A 23,351-nucleotide genomic window follows, 5' to 3' on the forward strand; every position below is an offset into this window, starting at 1 on the left:
GCCGCATGGTAAGACAACACGGCATTGTTTTCCATACCACTCGGAAGGCCTAAATCGCTTGAACAATTGTTCCGAGAACGGTATTTCTCTATATACCACCAGAAGATACAGCATATTCAACAATATTACATATACACCAGCGCCATGCGGCGAGAAAATTCTAATCTACTGTCATCCATCCAGAAGATCTTGATATAGTGGAAAACTTCGCCGAAGACACCATATTTTACGAAATATTATTGAATAGTTCAAATAGTAAAGATATAAAAATATAACAAATTTTCATTTCGGTAGTTTAACTACAATGGACGGAGGAAGAGGCACAATTTGTGTTCAAAAATAACTCAACCCGCCAGTGTTGGTGGAGTACATCGCGCGCCTAATAAGGGTGTTGTGGAGTCTTCCTTTATTCCAGTTCGCTGTGGTTCACAGGTTCATCACTACCAGCGATCCACAGGGCCTGGGAGGACGAGTTCCTACCTAATTTTCAAATCTTTCGCGTATAAAATGGTTGAAACCGTATAAAAATCATTGAATAATTATAATAATAATATAAGGCCATTTTTGACCCATTTTTCTTAAATTTTTTCATATTGGATAGAGAACGGCCACGATTTTGGCAACATATATATACACACACACACACATTTGTTGCCAAATTCGAAACTCAATTGTATCAAGCTAAATCATTATTAATATTTAGCATTTACTTTAGCTTGACTTTTATGGTGGAATTTATTACAGTAAAACCAAATTACAAATTTCCAATTATATCTTCGTTGGTAACTTAATTGTTACAGTTTTAGTCTCTGTGTACAATTCTATTCCGCTGTAACCCAGTTCCCGGCCGTGCCCGGACTGCTTAAATCCACCAAATGGAGTCGTTGGTACTACATAATCATAACAATTTACCCTGTAATGAAATTTATACGTATTATTCACTTCTCTCTTAAACTGCGTTGGATAAATCGTACCAGACGGATCCAGCTTCGACTGCATTGGAGAAAATTATTGCATTGTTGATATTGTTTGTCAGAACACCAGCTGCCAGACCATACTCTGTGTTGTTTGCTCTCTCGATCACCTCATCCAACGTTTTGAATTTGAAAATACTTTGCACTGGTCCAAAAATCTCCTCGCGTGCAATTGTCATGCAGTCGGTCACATCGGAAAATACAGTTGGTTCAACGAAATAACCAACATCTCCAAATCGCTTGCCTCCTGCTTGTAGCTTTGCTCCTTCCTTATTGGCGGAATCGATATAGTTCAAAATCTTTTTGAACTGTTCTTCGTCAACTTGAGGTCCTTGTTGAGTACCATCAGCAAACGGATCTCCTACTTTGCGTTCTTTAGCCATTTTCGCCGCTTTCTCTACAAATGCATCGTATATCTCTTCCTGAACAAAAGTACGACTACCAGCACAGCAGTTCTGTCCATGATTAGCAAAGATAGCATTGTGAGCAATTTCAACAGCTTCATCCACTAAAAATACAATCAAATTTAGTATTTTAGCTAAGAGCATCAACTCACCATACGTACAATCCACATCGCTAAAAACAACCAACGGGCTTTTACCACCTAGTTCTAGTGACACGCGCTTCAAATTTGTTTTCGACGATCCCTCGCTTATGATGCGACCTGTTTCTACCGATCCAGTAAACGCTACCTTTCTTATGTCAGAATTGTTCACAATAGCAGCGCCAACGGTTGGCCCATAACCATTTACAACGTTAATCACACCATCAGGAAAACCAGCCTCTTTAGTTAATGCGGCTAAGTATAAGGCACTCAGTGGAGTTTGTTCTGCGGGTTTCAGCACCAGAGTACAACCAACAGCCAATGCTGGAGCCCATTTCCAGGACACCATCAGCACCGGATAATTCCATGGAATTATTTGGCCCACAACTCCAACTGGCTCCTTTCTTATATATGTCAGCACGGGCCCATCTGATGGAACTGTACTTCCGTGAACTTTATCAGCCCAGCCAGCATAGTACCGAAAGACGTCCACAGCACAGTTCATATCAAAAACTGAATCAGCAAACGATTTTCCATTATCCAACGATTCCAGATTCGCAAGAGTGTTGATGTCTCGTTCAATTAAATTGGCCAATTTGTTCAGCAGCTTCCCACGAGCCGAAGCGTCCATCTGACGCCATGGAGCACTCCGTGCAAATGCTGCCTTTGCTGCCAGTACGGCCTTATCAACATCCGCTTTGTCACCCTCGGCTACATCAATGATTTTTTCCCCGGTTGCCGGATTGATAGTTGGGAAAGTTTTTCCACTTGATGCGTCCACAAACTGATTATTGATGAAAAGCTTGGTTGCAAAAAAAGAAAGAATAAATAACATTACTTACAATCATTTTGATGTTTAGAAATAAAATTACTAAACTGCAATCATCAATCATTCAAATTTTTATTACCTAAAATTGAAAAAATTACCTTAACCGTTATGTGTGCGACAAAAAAAACACCTTTAGCAGGGCGACAAGGGTACCCCGGATACCCAAAATTGATATTGTTATAACATCAACAATTTTAAACCGATTTCGACGAAATAGGTGTCATTTGATTCGTTTATTTATCTAGTTTTGAATCATTTGGCCATTTGGCCACTAAAAGACATACGGGGCCCGAAAATCCGGAATTCCGACAGAGTGTCCGCTGTGAGGAAGAGAAATGATTGTACCGTGTACCCCCGTTGGTATGAGCTTCTTTAATCTGAACATTTTTAATCTGTACCCCGGTGGTATGAATGCGTTCACATTAAAAACCGGTCAAGCGTCACACACAATTGACGTTAAAGTTGACCGGTAAATTAAAAAAAAGCAAAAAATCTTTATGCGTTTCCTCTTGCTTCGGAGCTTTGGCAATATAGCTCATATGCAACTTACCTCTCTCCAGCACTCAAAATAGACCATTTGACTTGAAACTGCCGAGCCAATTTCGTCTTCTACAAATCAAACCTTTAGAATTCGCGCATGTTTGAAATGTTTTCAAAACGTTTGTTTTCGTCAAATCAAAACAACAAGTTCATAGGGTGCGCGTCTTGCGCGTATGTGAAAATGAATAGAGTTACCAAATATTCAGATTAAAAATGAACTCGCCCAATCTGAACGAGCTGTTTTTCATATTAGCGGGGGTTGAGTGTATTGCAGGAAAATCAGTCATGCGGATATAAAAAACTCTAAAAATTCATACAATGTACTATTTCATATAATGAGATGAATCAGGTTGGCCATTCCGGAGTAGGTTCCTGTGGGGTCATGGGTGGCCAGTCCAGGATTGGAGGTAAAACCTAGCAATATGGGTATCAAAGTTCTTGGAATTAGTTCGGTAGGTGACATTTTTTACATTTCGATGTATTTTGATTGGTTATTTCGCAAATGGTTTCTACGGGGTCACAGATGATACCGCAGGATTCAAGATCATGCTTAGCATTATCAGAACCGTTCAAAACGTAGAACCATCCGTTATACATTTGGAACCAGTTCCGAAATTATCAATCAGTACTAAACTGACCATTTCAGTTCAAAACATCTAAAAGATCCGCTAAACCAATTCTAATATTGGATTAGGCACCCAACTCGCCATCTGTATCCCTACAGGAACCAAATTCTGGAGTGGCCAATGCGATCTAAAGTCACCAATTTATATAATTAGATGAAAAAAGGGTCCACAAGGTCAAGTTCAAAGCTAATAGGTTTACTGAAAGCTGATATTCTTTCAAAACATGCGGCTTCCCACGTTTTACCGGATGTTGCTCCGGAATTACCGAATTCCCGGGAACTACTTGTCATTTGATGGCCAAATGCTTTATCTAATCAAAACTAGATAAATGTACGAATCAAATGCCACTGGTTTCATCCAAATCGGTTCAACATAACTAAAGTTATGAAGATAGCAAATCATGGGTACCCGGGTACCCTTGTCGCCCTCCTACGTAATAAAAAAATTCAAGTGACTCTCATTGCTAAACCCCTTTATGGATATGCACCAAAAAAACCTCAATTACTTAAGATCAACGAGTTTTACGATGTCGCAAAATTTCAATGACGTATGTTTTAAATTGAATGAGTTATAACTATTTTAAAACTGAAAAGGTACCCGGGTACCCTGTCGCACACATAACGGTTAATTTACAGTGTGACTTGTGACACATATGTATTCGAACAAAAACAAAGTCATATATTTTTGTACATAAAGGCTGAAATTCGAATTTTACTTTTACAAGTTGTTTACCCATAGATACAGAACGGAACAAACAATCATTACTCTATTGAATCGCCTGGATAACACGCTTCAAACGCTTTTTTAAGTCGTTACATGCGGCGCGCACTACTTCCATCGGCATATCATCCCATATTTTGTTGATAACTAACTTAAATTCATCCAAATTATGATATTTGTAATCCTTGAGCTTCTGTTGCATGTACCATCATATACAAAACTCCAGTGGGTTCAAATCATGAGAACTTGCAGATCATTCCTTTTGACGTAGAACTACGTCTTACGGCAAGGTTCGGGATAGGGTGTCATTCCAAAATATCGAAAAATACGAGCGTCACGAAAAATGAAAGATTTTGAGCACTAATAGCTTAGCGGTTTCCAGATCGGTTCTAAAAATATATTTACGCCAATCGATCGGAAAATCTTCTACGCATCCACACCAGTAATGAAACCTATTGATTTCAAAGTACGTACTATTCAAAAATTGAAAATAATGAAGCATTGTCCAACTGGAAATCCTCGCTTCGTGATCGGTTGGAAGATTATTTACGATGATCTAAACCTATACCAATTTGATGTCCTTGCTTGGGAAGTATGCCAAAAAGAGTGACAAAACTCCCTCGTGCCAACAGATATCTCACGAACGCGATTAAACCTAGTCCAATTTGATGTCTGTGTTAGGGAAATGTGCCAGAAAAAATGACTAAAGTCCATTGTCTCAACAGATTGCAAACTCTTGTAAGCGAGACGATTAAACCTAGGCGAATTTAATATCTGTATTGGAAAAGTGCGCTACAACTGTAGTGTTCGGTTATAATTTAATTCTGTATGGATGCGCATGTTTGACGTTTCATTGAAAGTGTAGTGAAAGATGCGTTGTTGATAAAATGGGATTGAATTGGTAGCACCCCTTCAACGTGGTGAAACGGTTTGATGATAAAAACAATCTTGATTTTGTAAAAATGTTTTTAAATGTACATGGAAATAACTCTGAAATATATTGAGGATTGTACGTATAGAATGTTACTACTTTGATAAATGTTACATACAACGCATGTAGCATGTATTTATGCTGCATATAGTATGTATTCATGAGGAATCGAATGATTACATGCATGGATGCATGTTACTATCACTACAAAGAGACTTTTATGTAGTCCTGCGTCACCTACATATGCGGTCGTGTCTTGTATACAACCCCTCTGATTTTTCGATATGAAATCCGTCGAATTGGTTTTGCACCACGTCTTCACAAGATTTGCAGTTGGAGTTCCATCATGTTGAAAGCCGTAATCTTCTTCGTCATACATTCCCCGAACATAAGGTATCAAGTTTTGTTCTAAGACCATTTCCAGATAGTATTTTGTATTAACTTTCACACCCTTGTCAATAAATAATAGAAAAAGTTTCCCTTTATTTGAAATGCCTCCCCATCCTATAACCGTTGATGAATTTGATATCGTGGTACATTCCGTTTGTACTTTGGAACGGCCATGATCGATACCGATCACAACCGATCATTATGAGCATGATGTGGTGTATGAAGAACAAACAGCTTCTCATCAGAATAGTTCACTTCTGAAACACCGTGCCGACGGAGCAGCAGTTTGCATCTTTCCTGTCGTTATTGTTTTGTTGCTTCCGTTAATCCATGGATTTTACGTTTTTTGAATGGTTTCATATGCAGATCCATTTTCAAAATTTGACGAAGAGTTTTCCTTTTGATCTTCAACTGAACTATCAATTTCCGTGCGGACCGGTCACAAATGCGACGAATTCGTTCTCGAACAAACTTTTTGACCTCTGCCGCTCTAACACATCGTTTTCTTCCAGTTTTTTAGGGTTTTCAGCAGATCCCGTCTCGACAAATCTTTTTAGTGTATAGTATACAAATACTCTTTTTATGCCGTGATATTTGAGGTCACGAAAAATAGTGCCGCATATAGCATCGTTCAACAATTTATTTATTATCAACGACCGTAACTCAAACTCTGATTCGTGCACACCGAACAAGACTCAATACGAAAATAAAACTACGTCAAGTAAGACTTAAGTCATGATGCCACACACACACACGGTTTTAGTTAGATTGTATTAATTGTATATGCCGCTGCAAGCATAAAATGATTTTTGCTCGAATATATATGTGTCACACTGTATATAAATGGAATTTTGGGTATTCCGGTTTTTTTTCTAAGAAACAAAAATATTGTTTCTTAAGGAAATTCTTAAAACTTTGTTTGAAATTGTTTGAAACAAAAACTACTTTTGAAATTGGCAGAATCGATGACGACTAATTTCACCTTAATACGATGTGGTATTGCCAAAAACCTTTTTATAACAAAGTAGTTGGAACAACAAGATTTACGATGCAAAAGAAATGATATGGCTTCTAGCGGATATGTCTATGCAATGTGAGCAATGTATGTGTTACCAAATATTGTTATTGATTTCAGTTTTTATGCTCAAAACAAAGACTATGTTCACGAAAATTTATCATTGTATTCTGACAAACACAGAGAGCACAATGATAAATTTTCGTGAACATGTCTTTCTGTTCATGAAAATATATTCGCTATGTTCAGATTGACAAGAAGAATGCAGTATTTGCATTTCTATAAACAGAACCCCGTTTTTGGGCCTAAAAACTGCTTCCTAAATTCGGCTCTCCAACAAAAAGTTAATGACTGCTAATTTCCCGTTAATGGTTATTATCATCACCACGATGCCCAAATTTAATTATAAAGTGCCGCATGGTTATCAACTAGTAGAGCTAATATTGCCGCGTATCAATAAAGTATAATCAGTATTTTACCGGATGTCAGTATAAATATCAATATTTCCTTCAAATTAATCTCACATCTATCTGATAACGTGACATCTGCTCGTTGATAACTGCTATCTAGTCATCAAATAATTATTCCAACTTCACTTTAGTGCAAATGAGACAAGTGCCATAGCGAAGTTCAATCATAATTCACCTGGCCAAATTAGCTACAAATTGGAATACACTATAGATAACTAGAGTTGCATTTGAGACGTGCGTCGAAATTGAGCTGTCACAGAGCAAGTGTTAATTTTAAAGTCGGATGGCAAAAGTACGGTGAATCTCATTTGTACATAGTAGCACGTCAAGTTACTGGCATCCCATTGCGCTATGAAGAGAGATTCTTTTCGAATTACAGCGCTTAATCCGGTAACGTTTATCTTCGAAGAGTAATCCGGCAGCAAACATTGCCGTGCAAGATCGATCATGCTTGCAGCAACTAAACTGTCTCTGGAAAATATCAAGAAACTGCGATTTTTATCACGCCAATTATACGAATGGTTTTCACTACTATGGTATTGCAGGCGCGATTCCAAAGTCACGATGGTCATGAGGACCGACTCAGCAATGAGTCTCAAAACACCTGGGGGGTAGCAATTCGCACAATTAACAAGCGATAAGCATCGTTTACCGTTTCTATATATTACTGACGGACACACCGATTGATGTACAGATGTGCAGAGAAATCTTTAAGCGGCTAACATTGTGCACAATCGCATAACCGCTTAAAGTGATTATATGGAAATAAAAGCGGGCAATTTCGCATTATGATAAATCTATCTATTTATCTTCTATCTATATATATATATGAAAATGAGCGTGAGTATGTTTGTAGGTTTGTATGTTTGTATGTTTATATGTTCCACCATAACTCCAGAACACCTTGACCGATCTCCACCAAACTTGGCACACTTGTTCCTTGATATAAGAGAATCAGCACGGGGGGGTTGACGAAAAAGGGGGGTTTCATAACAGGGGGGGGGGCCTTAACACGGAAATGCCTTGACCTTGTTTCATCAAACTTGGCACACATGTTCCTTGACATAAGAGAATTACCACTGAAGGGGTTGACAACAGGGGGACCGAAATGTTTAGACGATTCTCCCATAAGTGACGGTAGGACGAAAGGAAGAGCTGATGACCGGAGGTTTCTGACGAGAAGGGAGGAATAACGCCAACATGACTAACTATTTATCCGTACAATAGAATAAATAAGAATACGAAACACTAAACTGCAATGCTCGCAGCTGTAGATTTCTCAAGTGTAATGATGTATTTTTTTTGTATGCCAGAAGGGCACTGGGTTCAAAAATGCCACTGCGACAGTCACGAAGATTGTCTTTTGTAACTAGCCCCGATTGCTGGACACAGTTAACCTTCCTAGTGCATTGGGGTCGTTTTCGACCCATCGGCATACTTACAAAACTTGATACTCAGTAACGGTACGAGCTAGAGACTTGAAATTTTCTGACTTTTCCTAACTTTGGAAAATTAGCATTGTGCGGGAGTTTCAGCTTTCAGCGACATCTAGAAGAGCCACAGCAAAAAAAGTTACATATTATGCATTAAGGGTCGAAAACGACCCAAGTTTTGAAATTACTCTCATTCATCCATTTTCAATCCGAATTTCGTTTTCTTTACCTCGTTTGAAAGATATGGCCAAAAACTAGCACCCAAGGTATGTTGGGGAATATTTGTTGACTGATGGCCACTTCTGCGTCGGTTCCGGAACACCCCCTACCAGGTCCCGGGGAACATTTTTATATTTTGAGATAATTCATTTTGCGGCACATCAAATCACATTGGCTTGATAAAATAAGACTAGTGGAAGTACAATGGGGACATTTTGGACCCGAATGGCCACTTCCCCATCAGTTACGGAACATCCGGTACCTGGTTTTTGAGGCCATTTTTGAATTTTAGGATGATTTCTATTGCGGCACGTCAAATTTCATCACATTGATAACATAAGACTATTGAAAGTATAATAAATACATGTTGAAGGCAAATGGCCGCATCAGCATCGGTCCTGGAACATCCGGTACCCGGTTTTTGGGGACGTTTTTGTATTTTAGGATAACTCAAAATGCGACATATCAAATCACATCGGCTTGATAAAATAAGACTGATGGAAGTAAAAAAATGTCATTTAGAAGCCAAATGGCCACTTTACCATCGGTACTGGGTCATCCGGTACCAGTTTCGGGGGACATTTTTGGCTTTTGAGATAATTCACCTTGCGGCACCTCAAATCACATCGCGTTGATAAAATAACAACAATGGAAGTATAATGGGGCGTCAGTCGCATATAATCCGGTACCCGGTATTTATAATGAACCGTAAAACGGGGTAACTCGGGGCAGATGAATTACCCTGTAATCCAAAAATGTCCCCAAAACCCGGATACCGGATAGTCCGGAACCGATGGTGAAATGGTAATTTTGGCTCCAAAATTTTTCCATTGTACTTCCATTAGTGTGTAGCTTAAAAGGGACGTTATGTCGAAAAAAGGCAACAGATGGGTGTGTAGAAGTTTATTACTAAAACTGCCTCTTTCTACAATTTTACTTGAACCTCCCCTCGTGGCGTTGCCGCCGGTATTTATAACAGCTTTTAATTGTTCGTAGCAAGAAGTACTAGAACAGCTGCTGAGAAAAACAAAGAGAGAGTAGAGCGGAACTTAAGTTCTATGAGAGTTTCAGTTGGCGCGCGAAACCTCTCACACATGTACTAAACTAACTCCCATCGCACGTTCGACGTACAATGTTTGTTATTTTCCATGTGCAAACGTTTGCGCTTGCCCCTGAAACTGTCATAGAAATAAACTTTACAACCGCACCGAAAGGTAAAACTTTCGCTGTCGCGGAAGCTTCGGTCAATGTTAACCGTCAATGCTACCGTTTGTCAATGTTACCCGTACTGGGCACTGACGCTGCAAGTGTTATTTCATCAAGCCAATGTGATTTGATGTGGCGCATGATGAATTATCCTATCCAAAAATGTTCTCATAAACCGTTCACCCGATGTTCCGGAACCGATGATGAAATGGCCATTTGTCTTCAAATGGTCCCCATAGCTCTTGTAACTGTTTTATTTGATCAAGGCGTTGTGATTTGATGTGCCGCAAGATGAATTATTTCATAATCCAAAAATATCCCGCGGAACCAGGTACCGGATGTTGCGGAACCGATGGTAAAATGACCATTTGGCTTCTAAATGACCTTATTTTATTTTCATCAGTCTTATTTAATCAAGCCGATGTGATTTGATGTGTCGCAAGATGGGTTATCCTAAAATACAAAAATGGCCCCAAAACCCGGGTACCGGATGTTCCGGGACCAATGCTGATGTAGCCATTTGCCTTCAAAATGTCTTTATTATACTTTCAATAGTCTTACGTTATCAAGCTGATGTAATTTGACGTGTCGCAAGATAAATCATCCTAAAATTTAAAATTGTCCTCAAAAACCGGGTACCGGATGTTCCAGAACCAATGAGGAAATGGCCGCTTGGGTCCAAAATGTTCCCATTGTACTTCCATTAATCTTATTTTATCAAGCCAATGTGATTTGATGTGCCGCAAAATGAATTATCTCAAAATATAAAAATGTTCCCCGGGACCTGGTAGGGGGTGTTCCGGAACCGACGCAGAAGTGGCCATCAGTCAACAAATATTCCCCAACATACCTTGGGTGCTAGTTTTTGGCCATAGCTTTCAAACGAGGTAAAGAAAACGAAATTCGGATTGAAAATGGATGAATGAGAGCAATTTCAAAACTTGGGTCGTTTTCGACCCTTAATGCATAATATGTAACTTTTTTCTAATGCATTAGGAAGGTTAATGATGCACCGAATCTAAGTGACCTGTATAAAAAGTGTTCGATCATTAGTGCTAATTGTTGTTGGCCGACTCTGTTTGAGTCACAGGAGTAATAATTCAAACAGCCTGGAGTTCATCTGAGAACACCATGTTTTTCCCATGGTAAACTTTATGGGGCATGCTCCAGAGTGGTCTCAGCCAATAATTTGTGCATACTTGCTCCTGGTGGTAACACTAAAAACATTCTTTACAAACAGGTTTTGTCTTGAAGTGAGATGAAAAGAATGACAGGTTTGTTGTATCCATGGAAGAAACACTGTTGCACATTTTACTTTTTTTTATTGGGATAGCATGTAATACTAAACTAGTCTATACCTATAAAAATGGAATTCTGTCTGTCTGTCAGTCTGTCTGTCTGTCTGTCTGTCTGTCCGTATGTTCGTTATAGAATCGAAAACTACTGAACCGATCGGAGCAAATTTGCATGTAGGGGTTTTTAGTGCCAGGGAAGGTTCTTATGACGGTTAGAGATCCCTCCCCCCACTAAGAGGGGGGTCTCCCATACAAATGAAATACAAATTTCCTCATAACTCGAGAACTAATTAAGCAAATGGAACCAAATTTAGCATGTGGGTGTTTTTGCAGGCAATTTTTTTTCTATGGTGAATAGAGACCCCTACCCTCTTTAGGAGGGGAATAATGACCCCTCTCCCTTTTAAGAGGGGGGGGGGGGGGCTCTCATACAAATGAATTACAAATTTCCTCGTAACTCGAGAACTAATCAAGGAAATGGAACCAAATTTGACATGTGGGTGTTTTTGGAGACAAGAATTTTTTCTATGGTGAATTGAAATCTCTCCCCACTTTAGGAGGGAGGCTCCTATACAAATGAAATGCAAATTTCCTCATAACTCGAGATTTAATTGATCCATGGAATGGAACCATATTTGGCATGTGGGTGTTTTTGGAGGCATGAATTTTTTCTATAATGAATTAGGACCCCTTACCTTTTTAGAAGGGGGGGCTCCCATACAAATGAAATACAAGTTTCCTTATAACTCGAGAAGTAATCAAGCAAATGGAACAAAATTTGACATGTGGGTGTTTTTGGAGACAAGAATTTTTTCTATGGTGAATTGAAACCTCTCCCCACTTTAGGAGGGGGGGACCTCCTACACAAATGAAATACAAATTTCCTCATAACTCGAGAATTAATCAAGCAAATGGAACCATATTTGGCATGTGGGTGTTTTCGGCGGCATGATTTTTTTCTATAATGAATTAGGACCCCTTACCTTTTTAGGAGGGGGGGCTCCCATACAAATGAAATACAAATTTCTACATAACTCGAGAAGTAATCAAGCAAATGGGACCAAATTTGGCATGTGGGGGGTTTTTGAGGCAGGAATTTTTTTAATGATGGTTTGAGATCCCTCACCCCTGTAGTTGGGGGATAAGGACTCACATACAAATAAAAGAGAAATTTTTGCGTAACTCAAAAACTAATCGAACTCGAGAAATTTTAGACTCTTTCATAAAACATTAATCAATAACAAGACCACCAAAAACTATCAATAGTAACATTAGATAATTCAGCGCTTGACGGTCAGGGGCCGCGAGTGTTGCCGGCGACCTGCCGTCGGAAGCGCCACTGCGGGGGCAGCCCCCCGTAGAGATCACCTCTATCTATGTTTATTTGTTTTCCTAGATCTACTGACCTCTATTACCTCTATCCCTTCAGTTGGGTCACCCTGCGAAATGTCACTTTCTACGAAAAGATTTTCCGTGAAATGGTACATCCCGCGTAAGGTTTTTCGCGAAATGGTATTCTGCGAAACTCTATATTCCGCGTTATGGTAAACTGAGAATTGGTGTTCCGCAAAATGGTATTCGGCGAAATGGTTTGTAATGATGGCGAATATTTAAATGCTATCGCTTTATTTTATCAGGCTAAGCAATTGGGGGAGTTGTTTTCTACTTTACTGTGAGGGAAATTTGTATATTAAAACACCCATGAACTCCCCAGAAACTTGCAAAACTCGAGATTGTGACAAAGGTCATCCGAGATTCACGATTTATATACAACATAGTTTAATTTGTGGCAATACGAAGTTTGTCGGGTCAGCTAGTAAATAAATAAAAAGCTGTGTTTAGAAAATTACAATAACAAAACTGTTCATTTCCTATGGGTGGGGTGGCCATAAAACCGGAAGGTGCAAATAGGAAAAATTGCTTTTTTTTTCTTTATAGGATTTTATAGGGATTTTCGTAAAGAAAACAGATGTGCAGGTGGCCGGGTAGACAAAAGAGGGGGAACTGACAAGTGGGAAGGAACGTCCGAAAGAGGAACAAGCGTTGAGGAACATTTCGGTTACAATAACCGATGTACAAGTGACTGTGAGACAAAGGTTCCCCGAGTAAGATCGGGTACTCAGCTAGTATCAAATAAATTCGAAGACATCCTAACCATTAGACGGGTTTTTATTTAAGACTCAAATACTCAAATACGACTTTTTGGAAATTCGAAATGAAAAACTCAAAAATTAGACATTACCTTCCGATCCGCGAACTTTGAAATCACTGAAAAGGGATTATTAAAGCATATTATTGAAATTACGCAACTGACTTTATTTCTTAAATTCGTCGTACCGTTTTAAAATCCGTCAATCCAAATTTTTCATCGTCGGAACTAAAAATCACAACAATGTTTACGAAGCTAACGCGCATGTATTTGTGTAGGACGGCATGAGAAATGTTATTCTGCAAAATTTCTACAGGTCAGGCAAGTTTTCCTGGCTGTAGAATAACGACAATGCCTTGCGTGAGCTATTTTCATTTATGAGTGACGGAAATTAAAACGATTAGTCAACATTTTCTTCTTCGTCGCACAAAAAAACGTAGGAATTTTGGCTGGTAGGACTTCTTTAATGATAAAAAGCATTTAAATAGATCTCAGCTCACTTTGATTGATCGCATATGATAGACAACAAACTAAAATATTAGGCAATAACTAGTTTTGCATTGTATGTCATAAAAATGCTGATATTTTTAATAATTTGTGTTGGATAGGACGGGAATAGGCAATTACGGCGAAGCAGCAACATACCCTGTATAACATTATTCTTACATTTTCAGTATTTTTTCAGCTATACAGTCTACAGGATTTTGCCAATAAATAAATACTTTTACTAGCACTACTGAAACTTTAAATTCACTTGAAATAAATAAATTTAATAATCACGACTAAGTTTGCTTTCCTTCTCTCTTCCAATATAAACCAAACAATATTGTCATTTTGGACCAAGGAACTGTCAAGTGTCATTTATTGAACAAGTGAAATTTTCTTTACCACGGGTAGACAAGTGTTTTATTATAACTTGAGAACGGCTGGGTTTAAGAGAAAAGTTTATGTGTGTGTAAATATGTTCAAAATCATGCGTAAAATTTGAGTTTGTTTAAGTTCTACAAAAAAAAATTTGGATGGTTTTGAAAAATTTGTCTAACTTTAAAATTTAAAAACAAATCCGAAAGAGTGTCCATCGATAGCTCTTCACCAGATTTTAGGGCATAATTTAAGCTATTTTTGGAAAAAAATTATGCAAATCGGAGGGGATGGTTTTGATATAATTGACTTTTTATAATTTTTATCATGGTTTTGAAAAGTTTTTTGTTTCAGTGTAATTTTTTTCTAACGATACACTTAATTCCCCACAACTTTTTCTTTGACGCCATATTGATCAAATAAGTAGTTTTCAAGATATGCTATTTTGAAAAAAGTAATCTCATTTCTAAATGCGTCCTTTTGAGAAATTACTCTTGACGAGCAAAATCAAGTTTAGTGGAAAATGAGTTCTTAGTGTCTTAAAAATAGTGTCTTTATAAACCTAATATTTCCGGAGATATAAGCAAAAGAAAATAAGAGGGTTTGACAAAAACGGGACTTTTCCTTAAAAATGGAGGTGCGAGGGGAGGTCCAACTGGCACCAAATTTAGGATTTTTACTTTCTGACCTAAAACGATCAATCTGGCAAAATTTGGTTCAAATCTGTGAAGGTCGATTACACGTTTGAACCTTTACTCGGTCACTTGGCGTGAAATGACCTTTATCTAAAGACTTTTAAACGGTAGCTACTTCAAAGTGGTTAAGTTTACTCAGGAACGCGAAATAGCTTCGATTGGGCGCGGTCGATAAATCATTCGTCTTTCGCCGCCCTACCCCATCCTACTTGTACGACCAAATATGTTTGCACCTTCGGATGGGTCGGATGCAGGCACGAGTAAGGTCAATTTTTCAAGATACAGACGTAATTTACATTTTCATCGCAGAAATGCATTAACACTTAGGACTTCTAAAGGTACGAAAGACAGAGGAGATGAATATCTGCAAGTGCCATCACACTTTTACGGTCCATCAACCTTGGGATGCTCGTAGGGGCCACACTGCACGATTAACGGGGCCGAGAAGTTCGTCGTTTGCATTTCCCTTCATCGTGCTGTGAATCGTTTTGTATCGCATTACTAAAGTTATATATCTTGTCATGGTAAAAAATTTTAACTGTTCAATCGCATCCTGAAGTGATATATTTGATCATATCTCCAGTGAACGCCTGTTAAACACTAAGCATTGAGTATTGCAAATAGGAAATGAAACGCAGTTTTCATCGCACACTATTTCGATTATTAAGCAAGCTAAATCCATTAAGGTTTGCTCAAGCGTTTGTTTCAAGTCAAATATTATCCTATAAATATAAAAAAACCCGATTTAATCCACCTAGTGGTGAAAGGAACCTTTGTTATACGGTCTTACTTGCTATTTGAGATAGAAATCGACACGTCTTTGGAAAATAATTCATTTATTGGTTGTAGTTGCGTAGTGCGTTGGTTTACATAATATTTTTGAAAATTGAATAAGTTTACAAAATTTGAACAAAATAGGAACACTTTTAAATTTTGATGAAAAAAGGATCATGAAATTGCTGAGTAAGGATAAGTAAGTTGTTATTAATCTGAGTAAGTGCAAATAAAAGTAAGTTGTAAGAGGAAATCTTATCCTTTAGCATATACATTGTCTAGTAAAGGTCTAGTTTATAGGTTTTTGAACTATGCATAGTTTCCTGTAATGCCATTCTATTTGAATCACATCAATAGAGTTTTCTTGAATAATTTTCATCAATTTTTATTAACTCACGCTGTTGTATTTTATACAACACGTGTAGGTTTTTCAACGCCATGTTGTTACAAATCGTTACAAATAAAGTTACAAATCGTTGTTTAACTAACGTATATTCTTCAACAAACTTATTGTGAGCAAAATATCATAATTATTCAGTGCATTAATAATTTAAATTATTGGGAAAATTTATGCAGCAAAACTATCAGCAAATGTAAAATGTTTAAAATGTATCCGTCTGCTGATAGTCGAGTAATTCGGAGTCAAAATTAGGGTATTCTTTATAATCAAAGTTCTACAGTTCCTAAACAAGCAAACATACAGGTATACTATTTTCAGAAAAGTTGTGTATTTTTACTATTTGTACAATTTTGTAGTACATGAAAAAGTCATGCAACAATTACAAAAAGAGCAAAAATAGAAAAACTGATTTTACAAATTCATATACAATAAATAAGATATTTCTATCTTCGCTGCAGAGATAGAAGATTACTGTCTTTAGCAAAATTTCTTATAATAATATGCTCTATAACTTTGCAGAACACATCAATGTGTTATACTGACACTGAAGAAAAATAATTTTTTTATTTCACTTTTAGGGGGTTTAATAAAAATTTAAATTCCACCAGACGATAGAGCTCCCAATTTCAAGAAACTCTTCCAAAGGTTCGATCAACCTAAAACCAAGTTTTTCCAGTCAAAACTCTAGTGCACACGTTTTCTTTGGTTTGGGGCTATTGTGCGCGCGAGTAACTGTGTTACAAAAGTTGGCGCGAGTGTTCGACGGTTAATATATTTTAATCGGTAAAACCAATTCTTATGAAATTTTGCATATATATTCGTAGTCTCAAAACCTCTCGTTTGATATTAAAATAATTGAAATTAGGTAAATTATCTTGGTTAAAATCGTTATAAATTATTGTAAATTTTGTGGTGGTGTATACTGTTGCTCATAACTTTCAAATTAAAAGGCCAATCAAAAAACCATTCAATAGTGATCTATTAGGATATATTATCTTTCAAATGAGACTAATAGCGCATAAATCGGTTTGGCCATCTCTAAGAAACAGGCGATAATTATTACCTTGTCAAAACAGGTTTTTTAAGCATAACTTTTAAACTACTTGTTTGTTTTCAATTAAAAATTCCTGAACAATTTAGCTTTAATAAGGGCTTTCATTTGATACTAAGATCGTTGAAATCGGTCATGTAGTTTTGAAGAAACCCGTGTCACGTATTTTTCACATTTTTGCTTATAACTCTTAAACGAAACGTCGTGTCACGAACCAACTCAATAGTGATCTACTAGACAAAAACACCTTTCAAACAAAAGTAATAGCGAACCATTCGGTTCAGCCATCTCTGAGAAACAGGCGATAGAAAAAATCATTACATACATACACACACACACACACACACACAGACATTGCTCAAATCGTCGAACCCTATCGATTGGTATATGTGACTTGGTCCTCCGGGCCTCGGATCAATTTCGTGTTTTTCGACCAATTTTTAAACCTTTGTTATAGTATAACAAAGGTAAAACATGTAATATTATTCAATTTATAATTTAACTGACAGCCACTTGATGCACATTTTTCTGTTTAGCATTTTAAAGTGTCGGCATTTTAAACAATGGAAAAAAAACAATGGAATAAGAGCAGATTTACAAAAACTACAAGATATACAGCCCTAAGGGTTGTACGAAAGGGTGACGTAGGACTATATCAGATCATTAGATCAAAGACTAATGTAAACTGCATTTCTGGCATATATATGTTTATAAGAATCTGTAAGTGCCATTGCTTAAGTGAATGTTTAAAAGAGAAGAGCGAAATATTCGAATCAAATTCTTCTTTAAATGCAACGGTGGCTTTTGAACATACGTGGACGGTCGTTTATAAGTACAACGCCTGCAACCATTGAGACATAGAGATTTCTTTTAAAAATCACTTGTGATGATGCAAAGGTTGAAACACACGTACAAACGCAAAAATTTCTGTTTTATTTATATGAGAGTCCTTATCCTCCTACTACAGGGGTGAAGGGTCTCAAACCATCATAAAAGAAATTCAGGCCTCCAAAAAACCCCACATGCCAAATTTTGGTTCCATTTGCTTAATTAGTTCTTGAGTTATGAGGAAATATGTGTTTCATTTGTATAGGAGGTTCCCCCTCTTAGAAAGGAAAGGGGTCTCAGTATACCATAGAAAAAATTCGTACCTCCTCGTACCGTTTAAATACGGATGAGTCTCAGTACACCATATAAAAAGTTCCTGCCTCCTAAAACCCCCACATGCCAAATTTGGTTCCTTTTGCTGGATGAGGGGAAGGATTTCATTTCATCATGGAAAATGATCCTGCCTTCTGAAACCCTCACATACCATATTTGGTTCCATTTACTTGATTAGTTCTCGAGTAATGAGGAAATTTGTGTTTCATTTGTATAGGAACCCCCCACCTACTCTTATGCCCTCCTTAAAGTTGCTCTCTTAAACTCCCCCCCCCCCATAAAATTGCTGGTCAATTGTTCAGTTTAGTTCAGTAGTTTAGTAGTTATTTGCATTTGAAATCTTTCATTCAAACGTTACACTTCTATTTTCGTTTTCACAAAGTGCTACCCAGTCCCAGTATAGTAAACAAAGACGTAGTCCTACGTCAAAAAAGAATAGGATATGTTGATTTTAAAGCTTTTGGCATTGATTTGATGTATGATTTTACACATTATATACGGTTTAGCTATAAAAATGACTTGTACCCTCACCATATGGATGTATGTTTTTCTCATAATCTGATAATGGACGTTGGCTACCTCAGTTACAGCAGTTTCATTTTAACATAAACCGTCACTTTAGTCATAAATTGTCCTGCCGGTGGTCGGCGCAAGAGAAATTAAGCAATTTACACAATGACGTGATCGGCATCAGGGCCCACCGAAAAGTAAAACAGCAAACCGGACTTGTGAAACCAAGCGTGGAAATAAGTTAAAGGGAGTTAAAATACTGCAACAAAAATTGATTGTTATTATCATACAACCATGTCGAATGCGCGCACCCCGGTGCAACGTTCCAAGTACGAAAGGGTAAAAAAGCAAGGCTTTGATACCTACATCGGTCGAAAAATAAATTACAAAGGTCGTTCGATTAACCACGTTGCCATCGACACACGCCTGCATTTCGGTCACCAGCGATAATACTTCTCGTGGTTCAAAAAACGAAAACCATCAATTTCCGCAACAAGTCCTCACGTGGATGGAATTTTTGTGAGCAGCTGACAGCGTGAAAAATTAAGAAATTATGTTTAGCGCTAATTTTTGCACAGATCTGGCAAAAATATATTTTTCATTATGCTACATATGAGTCAATGCAGGCAATGAGTCATATAGTCCTGCGAGGTATGAGCTCGCAACCGGTTGGTTTTCAACATCATTATTACGAGTGCTGTTGTCGATCGCTTGTGGAGGGTATCCTGTTTTATCGAGAAAAGCATTGAGTTCGGTCTGCACGTGAGAAAGTAAAACAATGCGTTCAAACAGTTGCCCTAGATTCATACATAATTGTTGCTGACATTTAACCCCAAAACTCTTATTTCAAGCTCTAGGACTATGGAAAAGCATGCTATTAATGAGAAAATTCAAACAAATACTGTCAGAACTAACTATTTAAAAACAGGTTCGTCAACAGGTTGATATATTGATAAAGAATCAAGAACTAAGCAACTACCATCACGGTTTGTTTACCTTCATGTTTCAACAAGCACGTTCAGCGTAAATTGTAATCTAATACTCAGTATACTAAATGCAGTAGAAGTTAGTAATTAAATATTCCGGCACAATAACATACTCATTGGACGCAATAAGAACTATTTAACATTCATTTACTGGTTGGACTATTTACTGGATTACTATCTTGAAGGTTAAATTGACATAAACAAAGGTTTTGTACACTGTTTTATTTTGAATAAACTGAAATTTTGTGGCTGAATACTTAACATATAGTTAACTATGCAATCGCCCTTTTTATAAAATCGTTCAACCTGGTTGAACCGGCTCATAATTCGAGTGAAAAAAAATATCGGACATGTGTAAACAAAGTTTACCCAAGGCTATATGCTTCAGCGGTGTTTACGAAACCATCAACCTTGAGCATTGGGCAAAGGTAATTTCTAAAACTACTCCATTGTTCAGTGGATTGAATTATTTTTGTTAATAGGTAGTTTACTGCCGTACACACCAGTGCCATGAAAAACATCATATCGAAAATTGAAAGTGCTCCTACTTCGTGTAAACCGTTTGTGTTTTTTCCTTTCCAATAACTGTTATTTTTGTATTTTATTTGATGCTCAAAAAGCCTGTTAGTTACGTAAGTCTTGAAAATCATCATTTTTCCCTCAGACCTTTTTCAAATTCATAGGTTCATAGGTAAAATCAATTTTAAGCATAAATGCGGCTATTAGAAAATATTTTAATGAAAAATATTAGACTGAAGCTTAACTTTTAGCATAATTGCAGATACATTGAAAATGAGAGGTACGAAATAGGAAAGGAAAGAAAACACAATTTTGGTCATCCAAAATCCCTACCCGTTTCACGTGGCCATATCTGATAATACTCTAGCTTTAAAATTGAGTAGCTGAGCTAGGAGGCAGATGAGGTGATATTTTTCAAAAGTCTTTACGAATGTCTTCATTTGTCTTCACCGTCTTTCCAGCCCATTGTGAAAACATGCCTTCACCTTGGACCATATTAAATCAAGAGTCTTCTTGATACCGGCTGCCTGGACAGACAGAGGCTTTGACCTTATAGCTGATGACCCACACGACCTTGTTAGTAGGCAAGCTCTAATGTTTGTTAATTTACTTATTTGTTTTGTTTCAGCCCATTAGTGGAAACAATGACCGAAACAAGCATAAATAGTGCACATGAATATTAATTTTTCTGATGGACTCTCAAGTGACGCAACTATATTTGATTCTAAGAACTGTTATTGAGATTGTTCTGGTCTTGTCCACATACAGGGTCTAAGGTATCTAAGGTACAGGGTCTAAGGAAATATTTTCTTCTACGCATATGATAAAATTTCAATCGTTACAGAGTTATTAAACATTGCATTGGGTCCTGAAGCATGAAGGAAATTCTTATTACCCCGGAATGTGCACAAAAGTTTCTGCTTGTGGGTCCGCTAACCCTTATTGATCGTTCTGCAACCGATTTATTGTGAAATTCATTTAATAATTGAACTTAGAACTACTATAAGTAATCAATGTCGAGGTTTTTACATATTTCCAAAGCATTTTTAAAACATACAATATAGTAAAACAACATAATTGTACAATTGTAAACAATATTTGGTCTTCCTTTTGGTTTTCCATAGGTTGTTTTTTTACAGGACTGAAACATTTCCACAAGTTATCACTTAACACCTAAAAACTTGTTTAAAAATTATTTTAAATGTATGAAAACTTGCCGTATTGTAACTACTTTTATAGTTATTTTTTTGATTTTTTCTTCGTTTTCTTTCTCGTATTTGATGCATCTACAAATCAATCAGACAGGTCGGCAGCGTAATAATTGAAATTTCGAGATTGATATATTACCGACGGCGAATTTTATTGAAACCATTTTTATACTTAAGCTTGCCCAATAAATCAGTTATTTCCTGTATAAACTGTTGTTGCTTATCTTTCATTCAATTTCAGACAGAGGCAAATAAAAAATAAGCCAACCCAGCAGCATTACCAGCCGTCTTTAAATAAACTTGCTGATAACATAAGCATTGATGATAACTGTTTCCAAGGTATTTCTTTTAATAGATGCTTCACTTTACATAATTTACACAACTCAAAACAAAGGCTTTACTACTCCAGAACAAATCCTAAGTATGCATGCACCTATTTGTTCTATTGTACACATTCACTTACCTTAGTATACTTGATCTCTTGATTGGGATTTGCCATATTTCCAATTTCGCAGTATTCACCTGCCGATACAACGCAATATTCGTAACACACGCGGTAAACCAACTTGCTTCAGTGCTGCCCAATTAATTACTGTTTATATTTAGACACAACCGGTCTTTTACTATGCTCGAGCGTCGTTTGTTTGTCTTGTGTTTGTTATCGACAAAATTCAGTGACAGCTCCGAACAGCTGAGAGAATAGGAAGGCTTGAAACATGTGGATTATCGTAACTGGAGGAGCTGAATTCCGCGGAGTAGAAACACGTATCTTTCTTTCTGTCATGGATAATGTCTTAATGGCGATACAACAGAAACCTAGGATCAACCACTTACAATTTTTATCATATCAAACTACGGATATGAAGAAAATAAAAAGAATTGTTATTTTAAATTGCCCATTGCCTAGGTAATATTTTGTTTACAGGCAGCAATAAAAACATAATTATTTATTTATTTATTTATTTATTTATTTATTCATTTATTTTCTTTGCTTCATCTGACAACATGGTCTGCATTATATAAAATAAAATTCATAAACAACGAATAAAAAGTAAATAAGCAAAAGAAAAACGAAATTTACTTTTCACGGGCACCTAGGTTAAATATTGCCAGTCTATAGACAGTGACGTATTTTGCAAGCACCGTTGCGAATACAAAAGCGCATGTGCGTGATCTGTCTATTTCTTAGTATTATGACTCTGTTCATTTCATAGCAGAACACAGTTGACCGCTTTGTAAAATGATAGGCTGATTCAGTTTCCATGTGTTTTGTGAGCACACACCCTGATTAAATGTAACATCGCATTCTCGGTAAAGCAAAAGCAATAATAGCTATAGAAATACTGAGTTAATATTTTTTTTATGAAAATTCTGGTCAGCTTGCTCAACAATTGAGATAAAACATTATTTGGAATTTTTTTTTCAAATTGTGCAACAGTGCAGTGGTGGAATTATCTGCATTGACAATATCTAAAATGAAAACTTTTTTCTCCCATCTCATTTTTTATTTACAATATTTGATATTATTAAACTGGTTAGCAACCGAGACGGATATACCTAAAGCTCTCTAATATACAGTATAGCAATGAAGTAGTACGGTGCACCAATCGAACTGTCAAACGTCAAAGTGAGTACCTATCGAAAAAAAGACCGTCTCAATATTTTGCTTCGAAAACTTAACGGATTTTATTAAATCCTGCTTCATGCATATATTTTAGCAGTGGTTGATATTGTAAGCGTGTCTTGGTTGGTATGTAAAACGGAACTGTTTTTATTGTCTCTTATGATAAAACTATATAGATATGATTACAAGGTATGGCATATTGGATATTAAAAATGTATGTA

At 37.0% G+C, this 23,351-nt stretch overlaps 1 protein-coding gene across 1 annotated transcript; it reads right to left on the minus strand.

Moving 5' to 3' along the window:
- Positions 1–720: 720 nt before the first annotated feature.
- LOC128745321 (aldehyde dehydrogenase X, mitochondrial-like) lies at positions 721–22,094 on the minus strand. The gene is made up of 4 exons (XM_053842365.1): positions 21,970–22,094; positions 1,540–2,320; positions 975–1,482; positions 721–913 (listed from the first exon to the last, which is right to left on the minus strand). Exons 1-4 carry the CDS (start codon positions 22,003–22,005, stop codon positions 769–771), a joined length of 1,470 nt encoding a protein of 489 aa, XP_053698340.1. The 5' UTR covers positions 22,006–22,094; the 3' UTR covers positions 721–768.
- Between the last annotated feature and the right edge of the window lie 1,257 nt (positions 22,095–23,351).

The sequence above is a fragment of the Sabethes cyaneus genome, chromosome 1, assembly GCF_943734655.1.
Source record: "Sabethes cyaneus chromosome 1, idSabCyanKW18_F2, whole genome shotgun sequence".
Taxonomy (NCBI): domain Eukaryota; kingdom Metazoa; phylum Arthropoda; class Insecta; order Diptera; family Culicidae; genus Sabethes; species Sabethes cyaneus.

Excerpts from the sequence above, each read along its gene's own strand:
- LOC128745321 (XM_053842365.1), bottom strand. The coding sequence starts at position 22,005 with ATGGCAAATCCCAATCAAGAGATCAAGTATACTAAG. Across the intron at positions 2,321-21,969 it reads AAGAGATCAAGTATACTAAG|CTTTTCATCAATAATCAGTT; the intron begins GTAAGTGAATGT and ends TTTGCAACCAAG. Across the intron at positions 914-974 it reads GTCGAAGCTGGATCCGTCTG|GGTAAATTGTTATGATTATG; the intron begins GTACGATTTATC and ends ATTTCATTACAG.